General features: G+C 37.3%; 1 protein-coding gene across 6 annotated transcripts in view; it reads left to right on the top strand.

Moving 5' to 3' along the window:
• The window catches only part of LOC135105771 (cilia- and flagella-associated protein 45-like), a 100223-nt gene that overhangs the window by 68945 nt on the left and 9558 nt on the right, over positions 1–21720 (top strand). For 5 of the 6 annotated variants that reach the window (XM_064014235.1, XM_064014236.1, XM_064014231.1 and 2 more), the window contains exons 6-11: positions 1474–1663; positions 5135–5308; positions 10407–10580; positions 11229–11444; positions 11904–12073; positions 16682–17898. In XM_064014235.1, coding sequence (XP_063870305.1) covers positions 1474–1663; positions 5135–5308; positions 10407–10580; positions 11229–11444; positions 11904–12073; positions 16682–16769 — 1012 coding nt within the window. In that variant the 3' untranslated portion in view covers positions 16770–17898. Of the gene's footprint in view, positions 1–1473; positions 1664–5134; positions 5309–10406; positions 10581–11228; positions 11445–11903; positions 12074–16681; positions 17899–21720 lie in introns of those variants that run through there. The other variant, XM_064014232.1, reaches the window with a different exon arrangement.

Genomic DNA, 21720 nt, shown 5'->3' with positions numbered 1-21720 from the left:
ACTAAAACACTTTCCAACAATATTTCTCCTTTTTCAATTTTATTCTAATAATTGTTTTCATTTGAACTTGGAAAAATGCCTGGAAGACAGCCAATCAGACCAAGAGAGTGGTTTCCCAGCTGCTCTGCCATTTTAGCAAATCCTGGCTGCATATTCCTGGCTAAAAGCAGCTGCGAATTGCCCTGTGTATTCCCATCTTTAAATCACCACATTTTATGGGGAGCATGAGAGAGAGAGAGAGAGAGAGAGAGAGAGAGAGAGAGAGAGAGAGAGAGAGAGAGAGAGAGAGAGAGAGACCTCCTTCCTGGTTTAATCAGCTAATATTTGTCCTCACACACAGGCACCATACACACACACACACACACACACACACACACACACACACACACACACACACACACACACACACACACTGTACCACTCGTTTTGTTTTTAATGCTCTGATTTTCAGTCACATACTTTAAGAAAAAAGATAAAAAGGGAATAAACAAAAAAAGGATGAATTACTGGTTTTGAGTGGAAAGAAGAAAATTAAATAAATCTCTTTACTTTTAACTGTTCACAAGATGGAAGTCTTAATGTTGGCCAGGCTGAGGAGGATCCCTACCTATCATTCCCCCTCTGGTTAATTACCAGGTGTTGGGACTACCTGCCTAATTAACCAAAGGTACTCAGAGATCAGTAGTGGTGGGGGTGGATTAACAATCCAACAGTGTTCTTCTCAGGCAGGTCCAGGGTCTAGGATGGGTGGGTAGTGGTGACCACCTGCTCTTACCAGTGGTGGTGAGGGTGAAGGGGTAACTAATGTGGCATCCCATTAAGTCTGTGGGCATCCCTAGGTGTTTCTTGGCATACCTTGGCATTTCCTTGACAACACCTGCAGCAGAATTGAGGCATCACTCCCTTGCTGGTATTATCAGTTGGTTGTTTTTACTCACTGCATCTGCCTGGGGAGTTGCATTAGCAGGTGGCCTGGGTAGGAGTTCAAGTTTCTCTCTCTCTCTCTCTCTCTCTCTCTCTCTCTCTCTCTCTCTCTCTCTCTCTCTCTCTCTCTCTCTCTCTCTCTCTCTCTCTCTCTCTCTCTCTCTCTCTCTCTTCCTCCTCTCTCTCTCTCTCTCTCTCTCTCTCTCTCTCTCTCTCTCTCTCTCTCTCTCTCTGATAAAGGCACAACATATCTCTTCATTTCTAAGTAAGTGATTAAGATTTGTCCTGTTTATTTATGTCCAGGTCATGCATGGTAAGTAGATATTACATTTCTGAAGGCAAGAGTTGCTATTGGCCCTTCCTATCACATTAGTATTCCTGAATTTTCAAGCTAAGAAATCTGATCATTACATTTAGGTCGACTCCTAATCTTTTGCCTTCAGAAGTTGACCTATACGCGAGGAAATATGATACTTAGAATAAACAATATGTCATTTTTGAAGGTTTTGTGATAATTTGATCATTTTCCAATACTTTTCCCAATAACAGTAAGCTGGAGAAGGAGGAAGAGGAGCGCCAAGTGAGGATAATGGAGGAAGCACGAATTAATGGTCTGAAGAAGGAGGAAGAGAGGGAAATGAGGCGGCGTGAGGTCAACTTTTTGGCGGCACAGGCACTGAATAAGCAAATTGAAGAGCAGCAGGTCCTCCGGGAGCACAAGTTTATTGAAAAGAGAAAAGTGAGAGAGAGAGAGAGAGAGAGAGAGAGAGAGAGAGAGAGAGAGAGAGAGAGAGAGAGAGAGAGAGAGAGAGAGAGAGAGAGAGAGAGAAATAGGAATTTGGATCACACAGATTCATTGGTCCAGTAGATGTATTGCATTCGGTTCTAGACAATCAGACAATCATGAATTGTTTTTCCATAATTGGCTTTTCATTGTGTGGTATAGTATTGAGTCATAATTCCTTCCTTGTGGTGGGCTGATTTGAGGTGACTTCACACCAATTGGCTAGTTTGAGTTGCTACCCTTACGCAGACAATTTATATATTAAAGACAGTTCTAGTGGTCATTGCTACTCTTCAAAAGAGAGCAGAACAATGTTGCCATCTCTTGTTCCACTAAAATGCAGTGAGGGCCATGATGATAATAATGTATGTGAGAGTTTAGTCTCATTGTACCTTTTTGTCTTGGGCAAGATACAAGATAAGCTCTTTTTTGTGTGCGTGTGCATCCACTTTTATCCAAAGTAATTTTACACTCATAGATAATAGATGCTATTACCATTTCTGGTTCTGGTACTTTGATTTTTGTATCATATGTCTAAGCTCATTTTGGCATTTTATCTGCAATCTGACCACACTATTGTGTTCAAGAGGTTTTCTTATTCTCCTTTTTTAAGGATGAAGTAGTTGAATCCAATTGGAATCTTTCCATGCTGCAGAATATACCAATGATTTTGGACCAAATATGTAATTATATATATATATATATATATATATATATATATATATATATATATATATATATATATATATATATATATATATATATATATATATATATATATATATATATATATATATATATATATATATTTATATATATATATATATTACACATATATATATATATATATATATATATATATATATATATATATATATATATATATATATATATATATATATATATATATATATATATATATATATATATATATATATATATATATATATATATATATATATATATATATATATATATATATATATATATATATGTATATATATATATATATATATATATATATATATATATATATATATATATATATATATATATATATATATATATATATATATATATATATATATATATATATACGAGGTGTGTCATTAAAGTTCCAGGACTGGTGTCCTAAAAGATGAATTTCAAACCCAAGCCACAAACCACCATATTTCCCCTTCAAAGTAATCCTTCTGGAGTATACAACTGCGCTCCCAACCCTCTACAGTCACTAATCTTTTTCTTACGTGCTTTTAAAATCATGTCCTCTGTTGCAGGTCGTTTAACAATGAGCGCTGAACAGCGAACAAACTTGAAGTTTTTGGTGCAGTTGGGGAAAACGCCGTCAGAAGCACTGGGTATGCTGCAAAAAGTGTACGGGGATGAGACAATGTCACGCTCACGTGTTTTTGAGTGGTGCAAGAGGTTCAAAGAGGGCCGGGAGGACGTGGAAGATGACCCCAGGAGTGGAAGACCCTCAACGAGCAGGAATGAGGCCAATGTTGAGCGTGTCAAGCAGATGGTGCGTGACGATCGTCGGTTGACTGTTCGAAAGATCGCAGATGAGCTTGGCATGAACCACAACAGCGTGTGGAAGATTATCACTGAAGATCTGGGCATGCGGAAAGTCTGTGCGAAGATGGTGCCGAGACTCCTGAACGATGACCAGAAGGGACGACGCATGCAGGTGTGTCAGGACATCCTCGAGCGTCTGGAAACTGAACCAGACTTGCTCAGGAGAGTCATCACCGGCGATGAGTCCTGGGTATTTGAGTACGACCCGGAGACCAAACGCCAGAGCCTTCAATGGAAGAGTCCGGCGTCGCCACGGCCGAAGAAAGCAAGGCAGTCCAGGTCCAGCTTCAAGGTCATGTTGATCGCTTTCTTCGATGTGAGGGGCATCGTCCACTGCGAGTTCTTGCCACAGGGCCAGACAGTCAACCAACATGTGTACAAAGAAGTACTGCGGCGTCTGCTTCGTGCAGTGCGCGAGAAGAGGCGGGAGTTGTGGCAGGGCAACTCGTGGCTGCTTCACCACGACAATGCGCCTGCTCACAATGCCCTGAGCATCAGAGAGTTCTTGGCCAAGAAGAACATCGCCGTGCTGGAGCAACCGCCCTACTCACCTGACCTCGCTCCGTGCGACTTCTTCCTCTTCCCCAAGCTCAAGGAGGTCATGAAGGGGACCCGTTTTGATGATGCGGACGACATCAAAAAGGCCGTGACGACGGAGCTGAGGAGCATCCCGCAAGAATCCTTCCAGCAGTGCATGCAAGCCTGGCAGAGAAGGATGGACAAGTGCATGCGGTGCCAGGGGGATTACTTCGAAGGAGATAACCTATAGTTTGTAGCCTGGATGTGAAATAAAACTTGTGTGGCACCAGTCCTGGAACTTTAATGACACACCTCGTATATATATAATATATATATATATATATATATATATATATATATATATATATATATATATATATATATATATATATATTATAATTTTTTTTTTTTTTTTTTTTTACTTGAGTTGCTTTGGAAAACCCCTCTGAGTTTTACAATTACTGCTGAGTCTTATGACACCAATTAGAATCACTTATCTTGTATAGGAAGTTAGCTAAGACACACAGTACAAAAACATGTCAGTGGAAAATGTGATATGTAGCCTTGCCCTGAGTCAATGAGGAAAGGTGTAACTAGTCAGCAGTGTTCATTTTTATCAGGCCAGAAGCCAAGGATCCAATGCTTTAAGAAGCTGAATTTAATGTCCTTTATACAGCTTGTCATCTTTAGTTATGTTTTTTTATTTTTTCATTATCAGTCATTTGGACCTATTGTTCTGTCATGTGTTTGAGTCCCCTTTTAAATCCGTCATTATTAAACTTCTTTCATTTCACTTTTGCAACATTAGTTATCTGAAAATTTTATGCTTGGAAGTGTAGATGTCTTGCCCATCACCTGATGGAGGGTAAGTGAGTGAGGTATGACAAAAGTTTAGAGAGTGAGTTAGGTGAGAAAAAGTACTGTATTAACAGGACAAGCTAGAATTTATTGATAGAATAAGGATATGGTTGTGTCATTGTTTGAGTGCTATGATGGGATGTGCAGGAGTATGGCTGTAGCTGTAAAGAAGCAAGCATATGATGGGTGGTTGCAAAGGGGATGGTGTCATACAAAAGCTATATAAAAAAGTGGAATCAAGCTTAAAGAGATGTGCATTATACAAATGTGAGTGCAAGTGAGAGGTGAAATGAGAAACTGACAGAAAATTTTTATTAAAAAGATAGTTTGTCTTGGAAGGTGATGAGGATGCAAAATAAAGTCAAGGAAAGAAGAGAGTTGCTTTCTGTAAGTTAACTGGGTCATGATGCACTTTATTTAATTAGAACCATGAACTATAAACATGTTTATGTATATTATTATTTTTTGCTATAGGAGGCAGAAAGGTTGACAAGAGAAGCAGAGAAATTTAAAATGGAAAAGGATCTGGAAGAAAGAAAAGGAAAGCAAAAGAAGAGGGAAGAGGGAGAAGAGGTAAGAAAGATGAGACTGCAAGCAGAAATTCGAAAGGAGGAAATGTTGAAGAATAACAAGCTGCAGGATGTCAGAGTGAGTTATATACTTGTATGTCCTCTCAAATAGAAATCACACCAGAAAAGCAAAACAAGGTTCTGTTTTGCTTTGAAATTCATTACTAATTATTGTGAATGTGCATATATGTGTGTGTGTGTATACAGTGCATGGCAATTAAAGTGTCTGAAATGTACTCATGAACTAAACCAGCTTACTATAGTGTTGATATGTGTGATGTTATCCTGTAATATATGGTTTGTGTCCATTCACTGGTATCACCAACAAAGGAATTTGAAAACTACAAAGATTTATGACACAATACTGGCAAAATATAAAAGGATAGTGTACCCCTTGTAGTACCTCCTATCTCCACACTCCAGTATGTCTAAGAGTTGCCAGTTATGTTTTCCATCATACCACTTGAGTACTCTAGATATGATTGCATATCACCCTCTAATCTTCTATGTTTTGTGTGAGGGATACTTTCACTATCAAGATACTTACATTATCAATACATGCAATGACTTGTATTGTTAATATCCAGACATAACCATGTTTGAATATTGAATCAGATGCATGTCCTCGCATCCAGTGTGACACGATGGTGTAGCACTGCTGCATGGCCTAGAACGGTGTGTTTTGTCCTCACATCTGGCATGATGTGGTGCTGTGTGGTGGATGTACAGTGCTGTGGTAGTGAGATTCCTCTTGTTTATTAGTGTGTTTTCAAATTGCAATGCTGCTGCATAGTGTGATACTGGGCTTTCACTCCCTCTCTCTAACAGGCAAGCCAGCATAACTAGTGCTGTGGTATAACTAGTGTTGTAGCAAACAAGTGGTTTATCCATGTAAATAATCTATGTTCAGGTATGTGAGCTGTACACAGAAATAAGTATGCGCTACATAGTATATATGTATTTATTTTTACTACCAGCAGATGTTCTGCATATATTTGCTGTATTTTTTCACTGAGTGATATTTCTTGCATTTGCTGTTCTGATACACCCACACAGCAGCAACTCTTACTTGTTCTCACCCTGGGTCATGTTCACATCTCTGCCATTCCATCACTGTGGAGCACATGCTTGCTTTCACATTCATATTATGAAATGAACAAATTTAACCTTCATTTCCCTTTGAGACTTCACCTGACACACACACACACACACACACACACACACACACACACACACACACACACACACACACACACACACACACACACACACACACACACACAGAGAGAGAATACAAGGGGACACAGTAAGAAGCTGAAGAAAGTTAACTGTAGAAGAAACATAAAAAAGTATAGTTTTCCTCAAATGGAATGAACTCAGTGAAGACATTGTTTATGCCGTAACTGCCCATGCTTTTAAGACTAAACTAGATGGATGTAGAGATGGGATAGTATGAGATTACTCCCCTCCTATAAACCACAACTAGGTAAATACACACACACACACACACACACACACACACACACACACACACACACACACACACACACACACACACACACACACACACACACACACACACACACACACACACACACACATTGGCAAAAGTAGAAGGAATGAGGGGAGTATGGATAAAAAGAGATGTGAACAAAGAAGAGAGAAGTAAACTGAAAGAGTTAAGAGTAGAGGCCCCATCAAAAAATGAGGAGAGAACACAGGAACAAGTGAGGAAATTCATTTGGAATGTTGTGGACATGAAAGTGAGGAAATGGTGGCACAAAGATGCCATGGAAGATCACCAAGTGGAAGCTTAAAAATTATGTATACAAATATAGATGGTTTGGTGTCGAGCCTATTGGAACTTAAAGACTAGCTAAAGAACAATAAACCAGACATGGTATGTTGAATGGAAACCAAACTAAAAGAGGAAATAAAGATGAGATTTGCAAAGGAAGGTTATAGCATGTAGATGAGAGACAGAAAAGGAAAGGGAGGAGGAATAATGATATTGGTAAAAGAAGATATTGTTGTTGAGGAAGTGGAATATGGTGCTGGGATGGTGGAAACTTTGAGTGCTAGGATTAAGATAAAAGGAAGTGAAAAAAGGCAAGTTGTTGTGATGTACATACCACCAAAAACTAATGCTGGGGAGACCAATAGATATAAAACTGCAACTAGGAGCAAGAAATAGCATAGAGGAAATGATAAGGAAAACTAACAAAGTGCTCTTAGTAGGCAACTTGAACACTAAAGGAATTAACTGGGAGGAGATAGAAGTGAAAGGATATGTTGGGTCATAGAGCAAAGAACTTATGCATATCATGATAGTGAATACAATGAGACAGTGGGTGAACAAACCTACAAGATGCAGAGAAGAAACATCACAGTTGGACTTAGTAGTGGGTGAACAAACCTACAAGATGCAGAGAAGAAACATCACAGTTGGACTTAGTGTTTACAAAAACCCCTGAAAGTAGACCAAGTATACATTGTCTAAAGTCCAATGGGAAGAAGTGACCATGTGACAATAGAAATAGTATTATATTAGGAAACGGTGTTGAAAAGGAATTAACAATTTAGAAATGGGGGACAGAACTATACTAAGGCAAACTTTGCAGAACTTAACAAAATTAACTGGAAAGAGCTATTTGAAGGTAAAGTAGTGCAAAAAAAATACGAGATATTTTTGAGCAAGTACAGAGAGCGGGTGCAACAGTTTGTACCAAGTTATAAAGTGAAAACTGGGAAGCATGAATGGTATAATGCCAGGTGTGTAGAAGCAAAAAAAAAAGGACAGGGCATGGAGGAAAATTATGAGAAAACTGAATAGGGAAGAATACAGAAAGACAAGGAATGAGTATGGTATAATAAGAAAAGAAAAAAGAAATTTGGAAGTGACATAGTAAGAAAATGCAAGGAAGAGCCCAAACTCTTCTACAGATATGTGAATGGAAAAATGAAACTTAGGGGTGACTTAAACAAGTTAAAAAAAAAAGCAAAAATTTATGAAACTAATGAGGAGATGAGTGAACTAATGAATGAGAGTTTTCAATCTGTGTTTGCAAAGGAAACTGTTTTTTTGGCACCAAAAGTGGTATCAGAGAATGAGGGAATACAGGAGATACAGGTAAAGAGACAAGAAATCAAGAAACTGCTGGAAGAGCTTGATGTTAGAAGAGCTATGGGACCAGATCAAGTAAATGGGTGGATATTAAAAGAACGCAGAGAACAAATGGAGGTACCCATATAGGATATAGTCAACAGCTTGTTGAAAGAAAGAAAAAGTACCAAGGGAATGGAAAAGAGCTAACATAGCCTATATATACAAAGGGGAAGTTAAATGGAACCATTAAATTATAGACCAGTGTCATTAACAAGTATTGTAAGTAGGCTCTTTGAAATAGTAATTAAAGTAAGTAGGCTCTTTGAAATAGTAATTAAAGATAGGTTGCAAAATATTTAGAAGACGAAAATATAATTACAGAAAAGCAATTTGGATTCAGGAAAGGGAAATCCTGTGTTACAAATCTACTGAGCTTTTATATGAGAGGAATAGATGGAGTGCAAGAGAGGGACAGATGGGTTGATGTGGTATACCTAGATCTCAAAAAAACATTCAATAAAGTTCCCCACAAAAGCCTCATGTGGAAGCTAGAGAATGGAGGAGGACTAAAGGGAGCAACATTAAGATGGATGGAGGATTATTTACAAGGGAGGGAAATGAGAACAGTAATCAGAGGCATTAATTTAAGTTGGCATGAAGTGACAATTGGGGTACCGCAAGGATCTGTGTTGGCACCTATTATGTTTCAGATATATGTAAATGATATAACAGAGGATCTAAATAGTTATATAAGCCTTTTCACTGATGCAGAAATAATGAAAATAATAAAGGATGAAAATGACTGCAAGGAGTTACAAAGGGATATTGACAAGATATATGCATGGAGCCAAAGATGGAAACCAGAATTTAATGCCAGAAAATGTTGTGTGTTGGAAATGGGAAAAAGTAAAAAGAGACCTTCATGGAATTACAAAATGGGGAGAGAAATAATAGTGAAAAGTAATGAAAAAGATTTGGGATTAATGATTCAGACGCACTACCACCTGAAAGGCACATAAACAGAATATTTGGCTCTACATACAGTTTGTTAACAAACATTAGGGTGGCGTTTAACTATTTAGATAAAGAAATGATGAAGAAAATTATAACAAGGATGATACTTCCTAAATTGGAATACGCAGCAGCAGTTTGGGCTCCACATAGAAAAAAAGATATACGGAAACTGGAAAGAATACGGAGGATGACGACAAAGATGTTACCAGAATTGAAAGACTTAAGTTATGAAGAAAGACTTGAAGAGTTTTTATTACCAATACTACGAGAAAGTTATGAAGAAAGACTTGAAGAGTTTTTATTACCAACACTACGAGAGAGAGGAGAAAGAAGAGACCTGATAACAGTGTTCAAATTAGTAAACAATATAGAAAGAATAGACAAAAATGACTTGATACTACAAATGGAAGAGGGAGCAAGACAATGAGGGAGCATTGGAAGAAAATAAAGAGTGGATGTTCGAGTGACATCAAGAAATACAGCTTCCTGTATTGAACTACTGAAATCTGGAATGATTTGAAGGAAGAAGTGGTTGTGGCAAACAGTGTACACATGTTTAAAGAGAAACTGGAATAAATATGGTTATGGAGACAGGGCAAAATGAGCTTTGGCTCAGGTCCTGTATAGTACAACTAAGTAAACACACACACACACACACACACACACACACACACACACACACACACACACACACACACACACACACACACACACACACACACACACACACCAAATCACCTTGAAAAAACACTATTGTATATTGTAACAATTGTAGGATTAAGACAGAGAAAGATAAAGAAATATCCATAAATAAGTATTTGTGAGAGAAATGTCGAAGAAAAAAACATGTCTTAGAATTGGTTGCACACATACCTATTGTTTTCAAAACCATTTTCCATACCAGTGTCAAGTAAATGGCGAGAATTGATTGGACATGCAATATCCAGACAAATCCAATGTCCAGACATGCTGTGCATGAATTATGACTTATATTGGAGGGATTACTGTATGTGGAAAACAACAAAAAGCTTCTACCAAGTCCATTCATGTTTTGCAGATGATGGTGGAGATCAAGGAAAAGGAGAAGAAAGAGCAGGAAAGGATACAGCAAGAATTAGCTGTCAAGAAAGTAAAAGAAGATCTCCAGATGATGTGGCTCAGGGACCAGGAGCGCCAGCTGGAGAAACAGAAACATAGAGAGGAAATTAAGAAAATACAGGAGCAGGAAAAGGTGGTTTGTCTTGCATGAGTTGGAAAAATTATATTTTGACCGCAAATTTTTCTATTCTTTAAATTGTATATACTATTTTGTTTAATGTAGTTGACAATGAGCAGCCTACATCTTCTATGCATATCATCCAAAGGACTGTCCTTATTCTGTAGAGCTTAGGTTTCCTAGAATGAGCAATACAATAAAGGTTTGCAATATGTGGAAAGAGGGATTGTTGGAATCTTTAAAAATGTGGACCTCTATGAAGATCTGGCAAACATTTCTTTTTTGAAAAAAACAAAAAGATGCCATTTTTGCCATTCTACTGCAATTCATGGTATGGAACATCTCTTCAATAGTATACATAGCATATTAGAAATCTATGAAAATTGGTTTATAATTAGTAATTTTCTATGTTGTGGCTGGCAGTCACTTTACTATCATTTGTGTCAGGTTGTTCATCTGGACTCACACCACTTGCTTCTTCAGCTTTGTTATCTTCCTCCCAACATTACATGACTAATTGACTTCTGAATAATGATATGATGGTCCCTTTGCTTTGACTAGTGCAGATTTAATTTTGTGTAGTATCTTAGACAAAAGAAAATGAAAGGCATTTAGCCATTCAGATTTTGGGAGATACATATATGGTTTTCTTATTCTATTTAGCTGGAGCGAGAATGGCGCCAAAAGGAACTACGGGAGGCAACAAGCAAGGCTCTCCGAGATGCAGAAGTCTCCCGAGAAAGGCGTCAGCAGGTTGAAGACCGCAGGAAGGCTCGCATGGCAGCAGCACTGAAGAGAAAGGAAGAAATGCTGAGAGTCACAGACCACTGGATGATTACTGAGGAAAGAGAAAGACTCCAGGAGGAACATGCCAAGCAGGTCATTATCATGTTTTATGAATAAGAATTTAAGATTAAACAGTAAATCCCTGATGTACACTTGGTGCCTGCATATATATATATATATATATATATATATATATATATATATATATATATATATATATATATATATATATATATATATATTAATCTTGTACTGACATATGAAAAAGCCTAAAGTCTTTTGTTTTGGCCTGAAATTGCTTGAAAGTACTGTTAATATTGTGAACTATTATAATCATATTTATTGTTATGCAACCTTTCCATAAGGTTCTCTATATTCAGACCAGAAACCTAAAATTTGCAAATTGATAGAAGAAATAAAGCATATCATAGTATAAAGATGTAGCACAGGATGAGTGTAGTGTGTATTGCAGATTCAGAATACATTGACAGCACATTGACTTCCATTCCTAATAATGTAATTTTGTTCCATAAATTTCTGCTTGGCTTACAGTCCAAGGTAAACTATGAATCCAGAATACGTGCTCAAATAGAAGACCAGGAGGCCAGGAGAGCCAAGGAGACAGAAAAACTTCATCAAGAGAAAGAGGAGGAGGATTTGAAAATGAAAATGAAGCAAGCTGCTCTCACCAAACTGAAATTGAATACTATACAAGAGCTTCGGTAAGTTCCACTCATGGTTTTAATGGTTATATTAAGGAGTGTAAATGTATTTCCTTTTTTTTTTTTCCATAAACAAAAGTTCATGGAGAATAATAGTAATTTCACCCACAAACAAATCTAATTTATGATTACAGTGGTCTTTTGCAAAACATGGTTAATGCAGCCGTTGTCACATATACAGTAAAATCCCCCTCATCCGGCATTTGAGTATCCGGCAGCTTCAAGTATCCGGCACATTTTTCCCCGAGCCTTAAAATCAATAAAAAATCAATGTGCACTCATAATATCGATTAAAATTCCCGCACGAGGCATACTTTGTCCCCATTCCACCAGAGCGTACTGCTTCGCGCCACCCGCGGCCCACTGCACTGTGTTTACTCAGTGACTCAGTCCCACATGTGCACTGTTTATCGCCTGACGCCTTCATCATGCCTAAAGTTGTAGAAAAGAGGAAGCGTGTTGTGCTTACACTTAAGCAGCTGATCAGATCAGCTGCTGATTAAGATCAGCTAATCTTTGTTATGGTAAGATGCGTGAATGTAGGGTGGTGATTGTGGACATAATTTCACTTCTATTCAAGTATCTGGCAGTATTCAAGTATCCGGCATGTCGGCGGTCCCGTTGATGCCGGATAAGAGGGATTTTACTGTACCTGGTGGCTACTTGGTACTACATAGGCTGCAGGTGTTACATATAGATGTTCTGACCATGGTGAGTGTAGTTTGAATTGGTCATAAGAGATTTAAAGACACACTATCTTCCTTGAGTTACATACAATATATCAAGTCCTTTGTGTCTTGGCAGCCACAGTGATGCTTACATTTGCATATTTAGTTTTTTCTCATTTGATTTGTTAGGCAAGGAGAGCTGGTCTTTGACTTTTCACTCCTTATAAAAAATGACCTAATGAAAGTGCTGTCAGGTAGGAGCTAGATTGTTCCATTTGTAGCCTTGGAAGTAATGTTAGTGAAGATAGTAATGATAGTGGTTTTGAGCAAGATTGCCTCATGATATAATAAAGTGCATTAACCCCAGTGTAGTGCAGTCTTCCTGTAGTGGCACTGCTGAATGTTTTCAAGGACTAGTGCCATTAACAGTGAAGACACTGAAGATACAGATATCCTCATTTCAGTCTCTTGTTCATATTGAGTTTGAAGATACTTTACAGTGAAGGTTGTTGACATGGTGTGTTAGTAAATAAAAGCTTGTGCCTATCAGATAGAAGGTAAAGAAGGAATGGAAGGTAGAAGGTAGAGAAAGAATGGAAGGAAGAAGAGAAGGTAGGAAAGAAGTTGGATAGAAGAATGGAAGAAAGATAAGGATCTTGAGTTCAGGAAACAAGTGAAGATGGATAAGGATATAGAGTGGCTGGGAAGCTGTTCCCACCACATACTCTGAGTCAGCCATTCAAACACTGCATGCACCTGCTTCTCACCATGGCACGAATACATCTCTCAACTTTTTGTTAAGACTGTCTATTGCCTTATAGTTAGAGACTGTAGAGGCATGGGGAGCTGTCTATTGCCTTATAGTTAGAGACTGTAGAGGCATGGGGAGCTGTCTATTGCCTTATAGTTAGAGACTGTAGAGGCATGGGGAGCTGCATAACTTATGAAAGAAAAAGTTATTTTCAGGAAAATGTCAAAACCCTTGTGTGGGGAAACTACTGCAGCTGAGGGATAAGTCTTGATGTAGCAACCTCAGGCCAGAAATGGTCCTAAACCACACGTGTGTAGCCTACTTAGAGCCAACTTAGTAAGACAATTTTTTGCAAACACACAGAGTTTTACAGGTTTGAGTTGGCTGACTATAGAAATGCTTTAGTAAATAGTGACATCACAAAATTTTACAGCAACACAAGTTGCCAGAGTGCTGGTTTTCCTGCCAAATTAAATAGTATTTTATCTTCACTGGTGGAGAAAATGTGGGGAAAATATTATGCTGATGGTTTGATAGTTTTTTGGCTGTTTGCTGCCCTGCCTGCCATTCTCTCTCTCTCTCTCTCTCTCTCTCTCTCTCTCTCTCTCTCTCTCTCTCTCTCTCTCTCTCTCTCTCTCTCTCTCTCTCTCTCTCTCTCTCTCTCTCTCTCTCTCTCTCTCTCTCTCTCTCTCTCTCTCTCTCTCTCTCTCTCTCTCTCTCTCTCTCTCTCTCTCTCTCTCTCTCTCTTGTAAGTTATAGATTTTCCTTACCATCAGAATGATGTTAAGTCAAGATTCATGAGACTTAAAATAACTGATGCAAAAAATGTTTGTGCACACCTACTAATGATAATCCTGACCTGATGGTCAGGATTATCATTAGTAGTATGGACCTGATAATCCTGAGTGATGGTCACACCCTGATCACCGCACATTTGTTCCCACTCAACTCTGTCTCCTTCTTCCTTCTCTCCCTTCTCCTTGCTCATGTTGGGTCAAGATGGCTTGACTAAGGCTACCTGCACTCACCTGTCCTGAAGTGACTTGAAGTTGTAGACTCTCTGTACATATTTATAAACTACATAAACGTATTATAAACAACTCCTGAGGCATAAAAAACAAAACCACATAATTTATTATATGCTTACTGTTGTCTAAAACAGCAGACAAAAATCCTTAGCAGAAGTAACTGAATACTATGACAAAGTAGTGGTTCTGGCAACTTTGGGATCCTGTTTAGTTATGTGCCAGTAGAAAGGGTTTTCACAAATGTATTTGACTAAAAATAAAGTAAGAAACAGAATGCAGATGACAAGTTTAGAAAGCACATTTGTGCATTCATGGGAAGAAACTGCTTTTTTTGCAAACCATTTGTTTCTGCATCATTTATGTTAGAATACTTCTCACAAGATAATTATAGTAAGGATGCTGATGCTAATCTGGACTTCCTTGATTTTTAAAACTGAAGGCAATAAATTCAAAGAGATAGGTGATCTTGTACAGATACATTTTTTTCTCTCTTCTCTTTCCTTTTGTACAGAGTACAATTTTCATTAAGTCAATACATTATGGGAATTTGGAGTCAACATGCATTGATACCAAACCCAGGTTATATATTGGAATTTACCTTATATGAAGGGGAGATCTACTGGAGTTAAGTATTTATCAGTACACAGGCTGGAGATTATTCTAGGTACTTAGCTAGAATCTTGGATGGAATGTCCATATATAAAGTAGTAAGGCTGAAAGGGAGCAGAATCTGCTCTGTGTGTCAGGTGAGGTATAACTCTGATCACTCCTTGAGTGTAACTAACTGCACTGCATTTGGAGCAGGCTCATAAAAGCTTGGGTCCAGGAGTTCAGAACTATTTGGTCTTGGATCCTTGCTGATTCACCCACTCACTAGGGTGAGTTGCTAAATATATGAGTAAATTGACAATAATGTCTATCACAATTAAATCATTACCGTGTTGGAATATGTTTCTGACAACAACATAGCTATTTAATGTCATCAATAACTTATTAAGGCACACTGTAGAATATTGATTTTTCTGTAGTAAATTTCATCAAAATGATTGTGAAGTTACTTACAAAGCATCAATGCCAATGTAACTTTTACAATGCTATGCTAATAATATATGATGTTCTCTTAGTACCTTAGTTTTATTTGGCAGATTTTGTGGGCAGGAAAAGCAAATTGATTTGGTGGGATTGGGTAGTTTTCAGGGTGGTATGTGGCAGGTTGGTGGTCCTTGAACAGCCAACTCTGGCGACACCAAAAGGAGAACCAATCTAATTAGAGAAAGGTTCTACCATACTATAGAGTGACAAACAATATGTTAGTGATCAGAGAGATAGTAAATTGAATTCAGTGTTAGTAATTGTAATATTCCACATAAGTAAGAAAAAAATCACACCTTACGTATTAGCATAGGTAGATTGGACTTAGAAGATTTAGGAGTGATAATAGTATTCCCCAAATCTTAGCCTAGAAAGTAGGGCATTAGTACTAAGAAAACAAATCGTAATTGATCTTACTAATAGGAGTGTAAGTACTAAAGTAGCAAATGTAATTTGAGGGTTACACATAGCTATTGTCAGACCATGTTTAGATAGTGCTGTACAGTTATCATCTTATTCATTACAAGGATGTAGATTGAAGTCTGTGCAAAGAAGGGCATCTGGGATGATCCATGGACTGAGAAACTTACCAGGAGTGGTTAAAACATCTTATGCTGCATTCTTTGGAAAAGCATAGGATGCATGATTATATGAAAATGAGCTAGAGGTTTCAATAAAGGAAATAAAGTTAAGGTTCTTTTTGTCCAATAAAAAGTGTAAACAAAAGATTCTAAGATTTAGAGAATCACCTTCATTCCCATCAACCATTTCATTCAATATTAATGCAGCAGGGGGCACAGCATAAGCCTGTACAAGATGTCACCTAGAAAATTTCAGCAGCCTTGATTAGCAAAGGCCCTTGTAAGATGTAAGCTTTCAAAGTTAAATGGATATGGTGAAAATTATTCACCAACATAGTGTACTGTTTGGCTTCCTTGATTGCTTGCACCCTCCTCCTAGAAATACTGTTTCTACACCTCTCATTTACTTCTTCCACCAACTGTTCCTCTCTCATATGATGTCAGCTGTGGTATACCCAACCTTTTTTAATATCCATTATTACTTTCAGGAAAATGGCTCTCCCTGAGAAACTCATTGAAGACCTGGAGAAAAAACTTGATCTCAGGAAGACCAAGAAATCTCAGGACAAACTCTAACACATGGTGTTTAATCTCAAAACTACTAACCTACTATAGACATTACAGGTATGTTAACAAAATTTTTTTTCTGAAGCAGCCTGATGGTATTGTAATTAAATGGAAGATTTTAGGATTTAAATCATCAGGTAAGCAAAGACTGATTGGGGTTGCCACCTTTTATACTGTGCCCCTTGCTCATGTAGCAGAGAAGACTGTGCATATGGGGATGGTAATTAAAGAGGTATGATCTTAATAGCAGGAGCAGAGGTAGCAATTTTACCTTCGTAATGGGTGCAGGATCCTGTAGGAATGAAAGTGTGCATGGATTCTTGCCAATTCATTATTTATTGACACTCAGCCCACAGTAGTGGCTTGTTATGGTTAGACATGTCCTGCACATGTCTGGTACTTGGTTTTACTAGTTTGGGAAATACAGAGTGACTTAAACAAAATGTATGTGTGATCAGAAAATAATAAATGAAATTCAGTGTTAGTTAGTGTAACACTTCCATACCATGGCCAGTGAATTGTTTCATGGAGAGTTGTCTGCTCATCTCATCAGTGGCTCTTAGGTTGGTGTTATGGCCTCTTTTTTCATGTCTCTAGTTATTAAATGATTCAGTTAACTTTTAAAGCAAATTAAACACTATATTTGAACAAAAACAATTGTTGATTGTTGAAACTGATAGACAGACTTTGTGATTGATTTATATTCCAATTGCTAGAGTATTTTGAGTCATGTATATATTTTTATTTATAATAATATGTTACCTCTCTCTCTCTCTCTCTCTCTCTCTCTCTCTCTCTCTCTCTCTCTCTCTCTCTCTCTCTCTCTCTCTCTCTCTCTCTCTCTCTCTCTCTCAATCCTGTCCTGTGTTATGACTGTCAGCTAGTTTTTCTCATTGTAAAAGAAAAAAAATTCTTCATTTGCAATACAAATATAACAATACATATAAAAAAGATATATGGGTCTTTAGCAGAATAGAGCAATGTGTGTATTTACCTAGTATTGTACAGGGCACAAGCCAAAGCTCATTTTGTCTTGTCTCCATATCCATATTTATCCAGTTTCTCTTTAAACATGTGTACACTGTTTGCACAGCCACCTCTTTGTTTGCTACAATCACCTCTTCCTTCAAATCATTCCAGATTTCAATAGTTCGATTTGAAAAGCTGTATTTCTTGGTGTTGCTCAAACATTCACTCTTCTTTATTTTCGTCCCATGCTCACTTGTATGTCTCTCCCTCCTCCATATGCAGTACCAAGTAATTTCTGTCAATTCTTTCTATATTGTTTACTATCTGTATATTGTTATCAGGCCTCTTTTTCTTCTCTTTAGTAGTATTGGTAATGCCATCTCTTCAAGTCTTTCTTCATAGCTTTCAATTCTGGTACCATCTTTGTCGCTATCCTCTATTCTTTCCAGTTTCCTTATCTTTTTTTTTCTATGTGGAGCCCAAACTACTGGTGTGTATTCCAATTTAGGATGTATCATGCTTTTTATAATTTCCCTCATCATTTCTTTTTCCAAATAGTTAAATGTCACCCTAATATTTGTTAACAAGATGTATATAGAGCCAGATATCCCGTTTATGTGCCTTTCAGGTAATTGTGTATCCTGAATCATTACTCCCAAATCTTTTTTTCATTACTTTTTATTATTATTTCTCTTCCCGTTTTATAATTCCATGAAGGTCCTTCTTTACTATTTCCTATTTCCAACACATGGCATTTCTTGGTATTCCATCTTTGGCTCCATGCATGTATCTTGTCAATATCCTTTTTGCAACTCCTTGCTGTCATTTTCATCCTTTATTATTTTCATTATTTTTGCATCATCAGCAAACAGATTTATGTAACTATTTAGACCCTCTGTCATATCATTTACAGTTGAAACATAATGGATGCTAACACAGATCCTAGCAGTACCCCACTTGTCTCTTCACACCAACTTGAATTAGTGTCTGATTACTATTCTCATTTCCCTCTCTTGTAAGTAATCATCCATCCATCCATCTCAATGTTGCTCCTTTTAGTCCTCCTCCATTCTTTAACTTTCACATAAGGCTTTTGTGGGGAACTTATCAAATGCATCTTTGAGATCCAGGTATACTGCATCAACCCATCCATCCATCTCTTGCAATCCATCTATTACTCTCATATAGCTCAGTAAATTTGTGACACAGGATCTCCCTTTCCTGAATCCAAATTGCTTTTCTCTAATTATCTTTTCACCTTGTAAATGTTGCACCCATCTGCCTTTAACAAAGCTTGCTTACAATACTTGTTAGTGACACTGGTCTATAATTTAATGGTTCCATTTTTATTTCCTCCTTTGTATATTGGCACTATGTTAGCTCTTTTCCATCTTTGTACTTGTCCTTTTTTCAATAAGCTGTTGATTATATCTATATCCTATGTTAGTTCCTCCATTTGTTCTCTGCATTCCTTTAATATCCTTCCATTTACTTGATCTGGTCCCATAGCTTTTCTAACTTACAGCTCTTCCAGCAGTTTCTAGATTTCTTGTCTCTTTACTTGTATCTCCTATATTCCTTCATTCTGTGATAACCCTTTCAGTGCCTTTCAGTGCCTTTGCAAACACAGATTGAAGACTCTGTGAACTAATATATTAGTTCACTCATCTCCTCAGTAGTTTAATAAATTCTTCCTTCTCCGCTTAACTTATTAATGCCATCCCTGTGTTTCGTTTTTACATTTATATGTCTGTAGAAGAGTTCAGGTTCTTGCATTTTCTTACTGTGTTATTTTCAAAATTTCTTTCTTCTCTTCTTACTATATATACCTTATTCATTCCTTGCCTTTCTGTACTCTTCTCTAATATTTCCATTCAGTTGTCTCATCATTTTCTTCCATGCCCTGTCCTTTTTGTTTTTTGCTTCTATACAACTGGCATTATACCATTCATGCTTCCCAATTTCCACTTCATAACTTGGTACAAACTGTTGAACCCCCTCTGTACTTGCTCAAAAATACCTAATTTTTCTTGCACTACTTAGCTTTCAAATAGCTCTTTCCAGTTAAATTTTTCATAAAATTTATTAAGCTCTACAAAGTTTGCCTTAGCATAGTTCTGTCTCCCATTTCTGTATTGTTCTTTCCTGTGTAGCACTTTTTCCTCCTGTAGTACTATTTCTGTTGTAACATGATTGCTTTTTAACATTGGACTTGGACAATGTATAATTGGTCTACTTTCTGTAGTTTTTGTAAACACTAAGTCCATCTGTTATGGTTCTCTGCATCTTGTAGGCTCATTCACTCACTGTCTCATTGTATTCACCATCCTGGTTTGCATAAGCTCTTTGCTCCATGACCCAACATTTTCTTTCACTTCCATCTCCTCCCAGTTCATTCCTTTAGTGTTTAAGTAGCCTACTAAGAGTATTTTGTTATTCTTCTTTTATCATTTCCTCTATACTTTTTCTTGTTTCTAATTGCATAATTTTATATTTGTTGGTCTCCCATGCATGATCTTAATTGCAACACTTAAGGTTTCTGCCATCCCACCACTGCCATTCCACTTCCTCAACAACAATATCCTCTTTTACCAATGTCATCACTCCTCCTCTTCCCTTTCCTTTTCTGTCTCTCTTTCATATGCTATATCCTTCCTATGCAAATTTAAAATTTATGTCCTCTTTTAGTTTGGTTTCTGTTAAACATACCACATGTAGTTTATTATTCCAAAGGTAGTCTGTAAGTTCCAATAGGTTGAACACCAAACCATCTGCATTTGTATACATAATCTTTAGATTTCTGCTTGATGATCTTCTGTGGCATCTTTATACCACCATTTCCTCACTTTCATGTCCACAACTTTCAAATGAATCTCCTCACTCTTCCTGTGTGATTCCTGTGTTCTCACCTCATTTTTTGACTGGGTTTCTACTCTAAACTCTTTTAGTTTATTTATCTTTTCCTTGTTCATGTCTCTTTTTATCCATATTTCTTTCATTCTACTTTTGACAATTTTCCCATTTTTTTGCAAGACATGTTCCGCTACTGTTTGTGACATGAATCTTATTTTCATTGGTCTTGTTCATTTTCATCATATTTTCTGATCCTGTAAATGTCTTCAGTTTTTTCAACTATTCCCTCTCCTTTCTCTGCCACTTCTGCTATAATTTCCTTAGCCCTTTTCATTTCTTTGCCTCTAGCTGTTTTCATGGGTAGGTTGTTCTTGACCCCAAATATCATCACTCATTTTCTCTGTACAGTGTCTTTCACAAGTTTACTTTTTTTCTTTATCATTTTAATCACTTGCTTTTCCATATCCTTATTGTGTTCCTGTTGCTGTTTTCTTCCCTCCATCATGTCCACCTTCTGTTATTCTCTCTTCTTTCCAACTTTTGACTTCCTGTCATTAACTTTTATTTCTCCAGATTTAACCTCTCTTGTACAGTTTTCTTTAACTTTGTTCTCTTCCTTTAATTTCTTGATTTCTTTCTAGTACTTCTTGTTTAGGGCAATTATTTTTTATACTTCTCTCAGTTCATTGTTTTCTTCTCTTTCCATCTCCCTCTTCTTCATCTGTATTATATCATTGGATATCTTTTTTTACATTATCACCACCCATTTCTCTTCCTTCCATGCCTTTATCATTGCTGCTAAGCTACGTACTTCTCATATTTCCACATTCTCTTCTTCAATTTTCCACATTCATTTACTCATACATGCTATGCTGACATCCTCTTCCTTAAATCCTTCATAAACATTGGGATTTATGCCATCTTCCCTGGTTGATGTTACTGCCAATGTTTACCTCTGCACCACACTTCCATTTCACCCTTTTTGCCACTCGTGTGTGTGTGTGTGTGTGTGTGTGTGTGTGTGCGTGCGTGCGCACATTGTCACTTCACCTGATCAGCCAATCACAGTGGACTGCAGGTGGAGCCTTTTTTATGGTAGCCCTCATGGCAAGTTGTACCCAGTATACTATCCTGTGCA

The sequence above is a fragment of the Scylla paramamosain genome, chromosome 12 (genome assembly GCF_035594125.1).
Source record: "Scylla paramamosain isolate STU-SP2022 chromosome 12, ASM3559412v1, whole genome shotgun sequence".
Taxonomy (NCBI): Eukaryota; Metazoa; Arthropoda; class Malacostraca; order Decapoda; family Portunidae; genus Scylla; species Scylla paramamosain.
The sequence above is the reverse complement of the archived record's forward strand: the minus strand, read 5'-3'. Positions and strand labels throughout refer to the sequence as shown.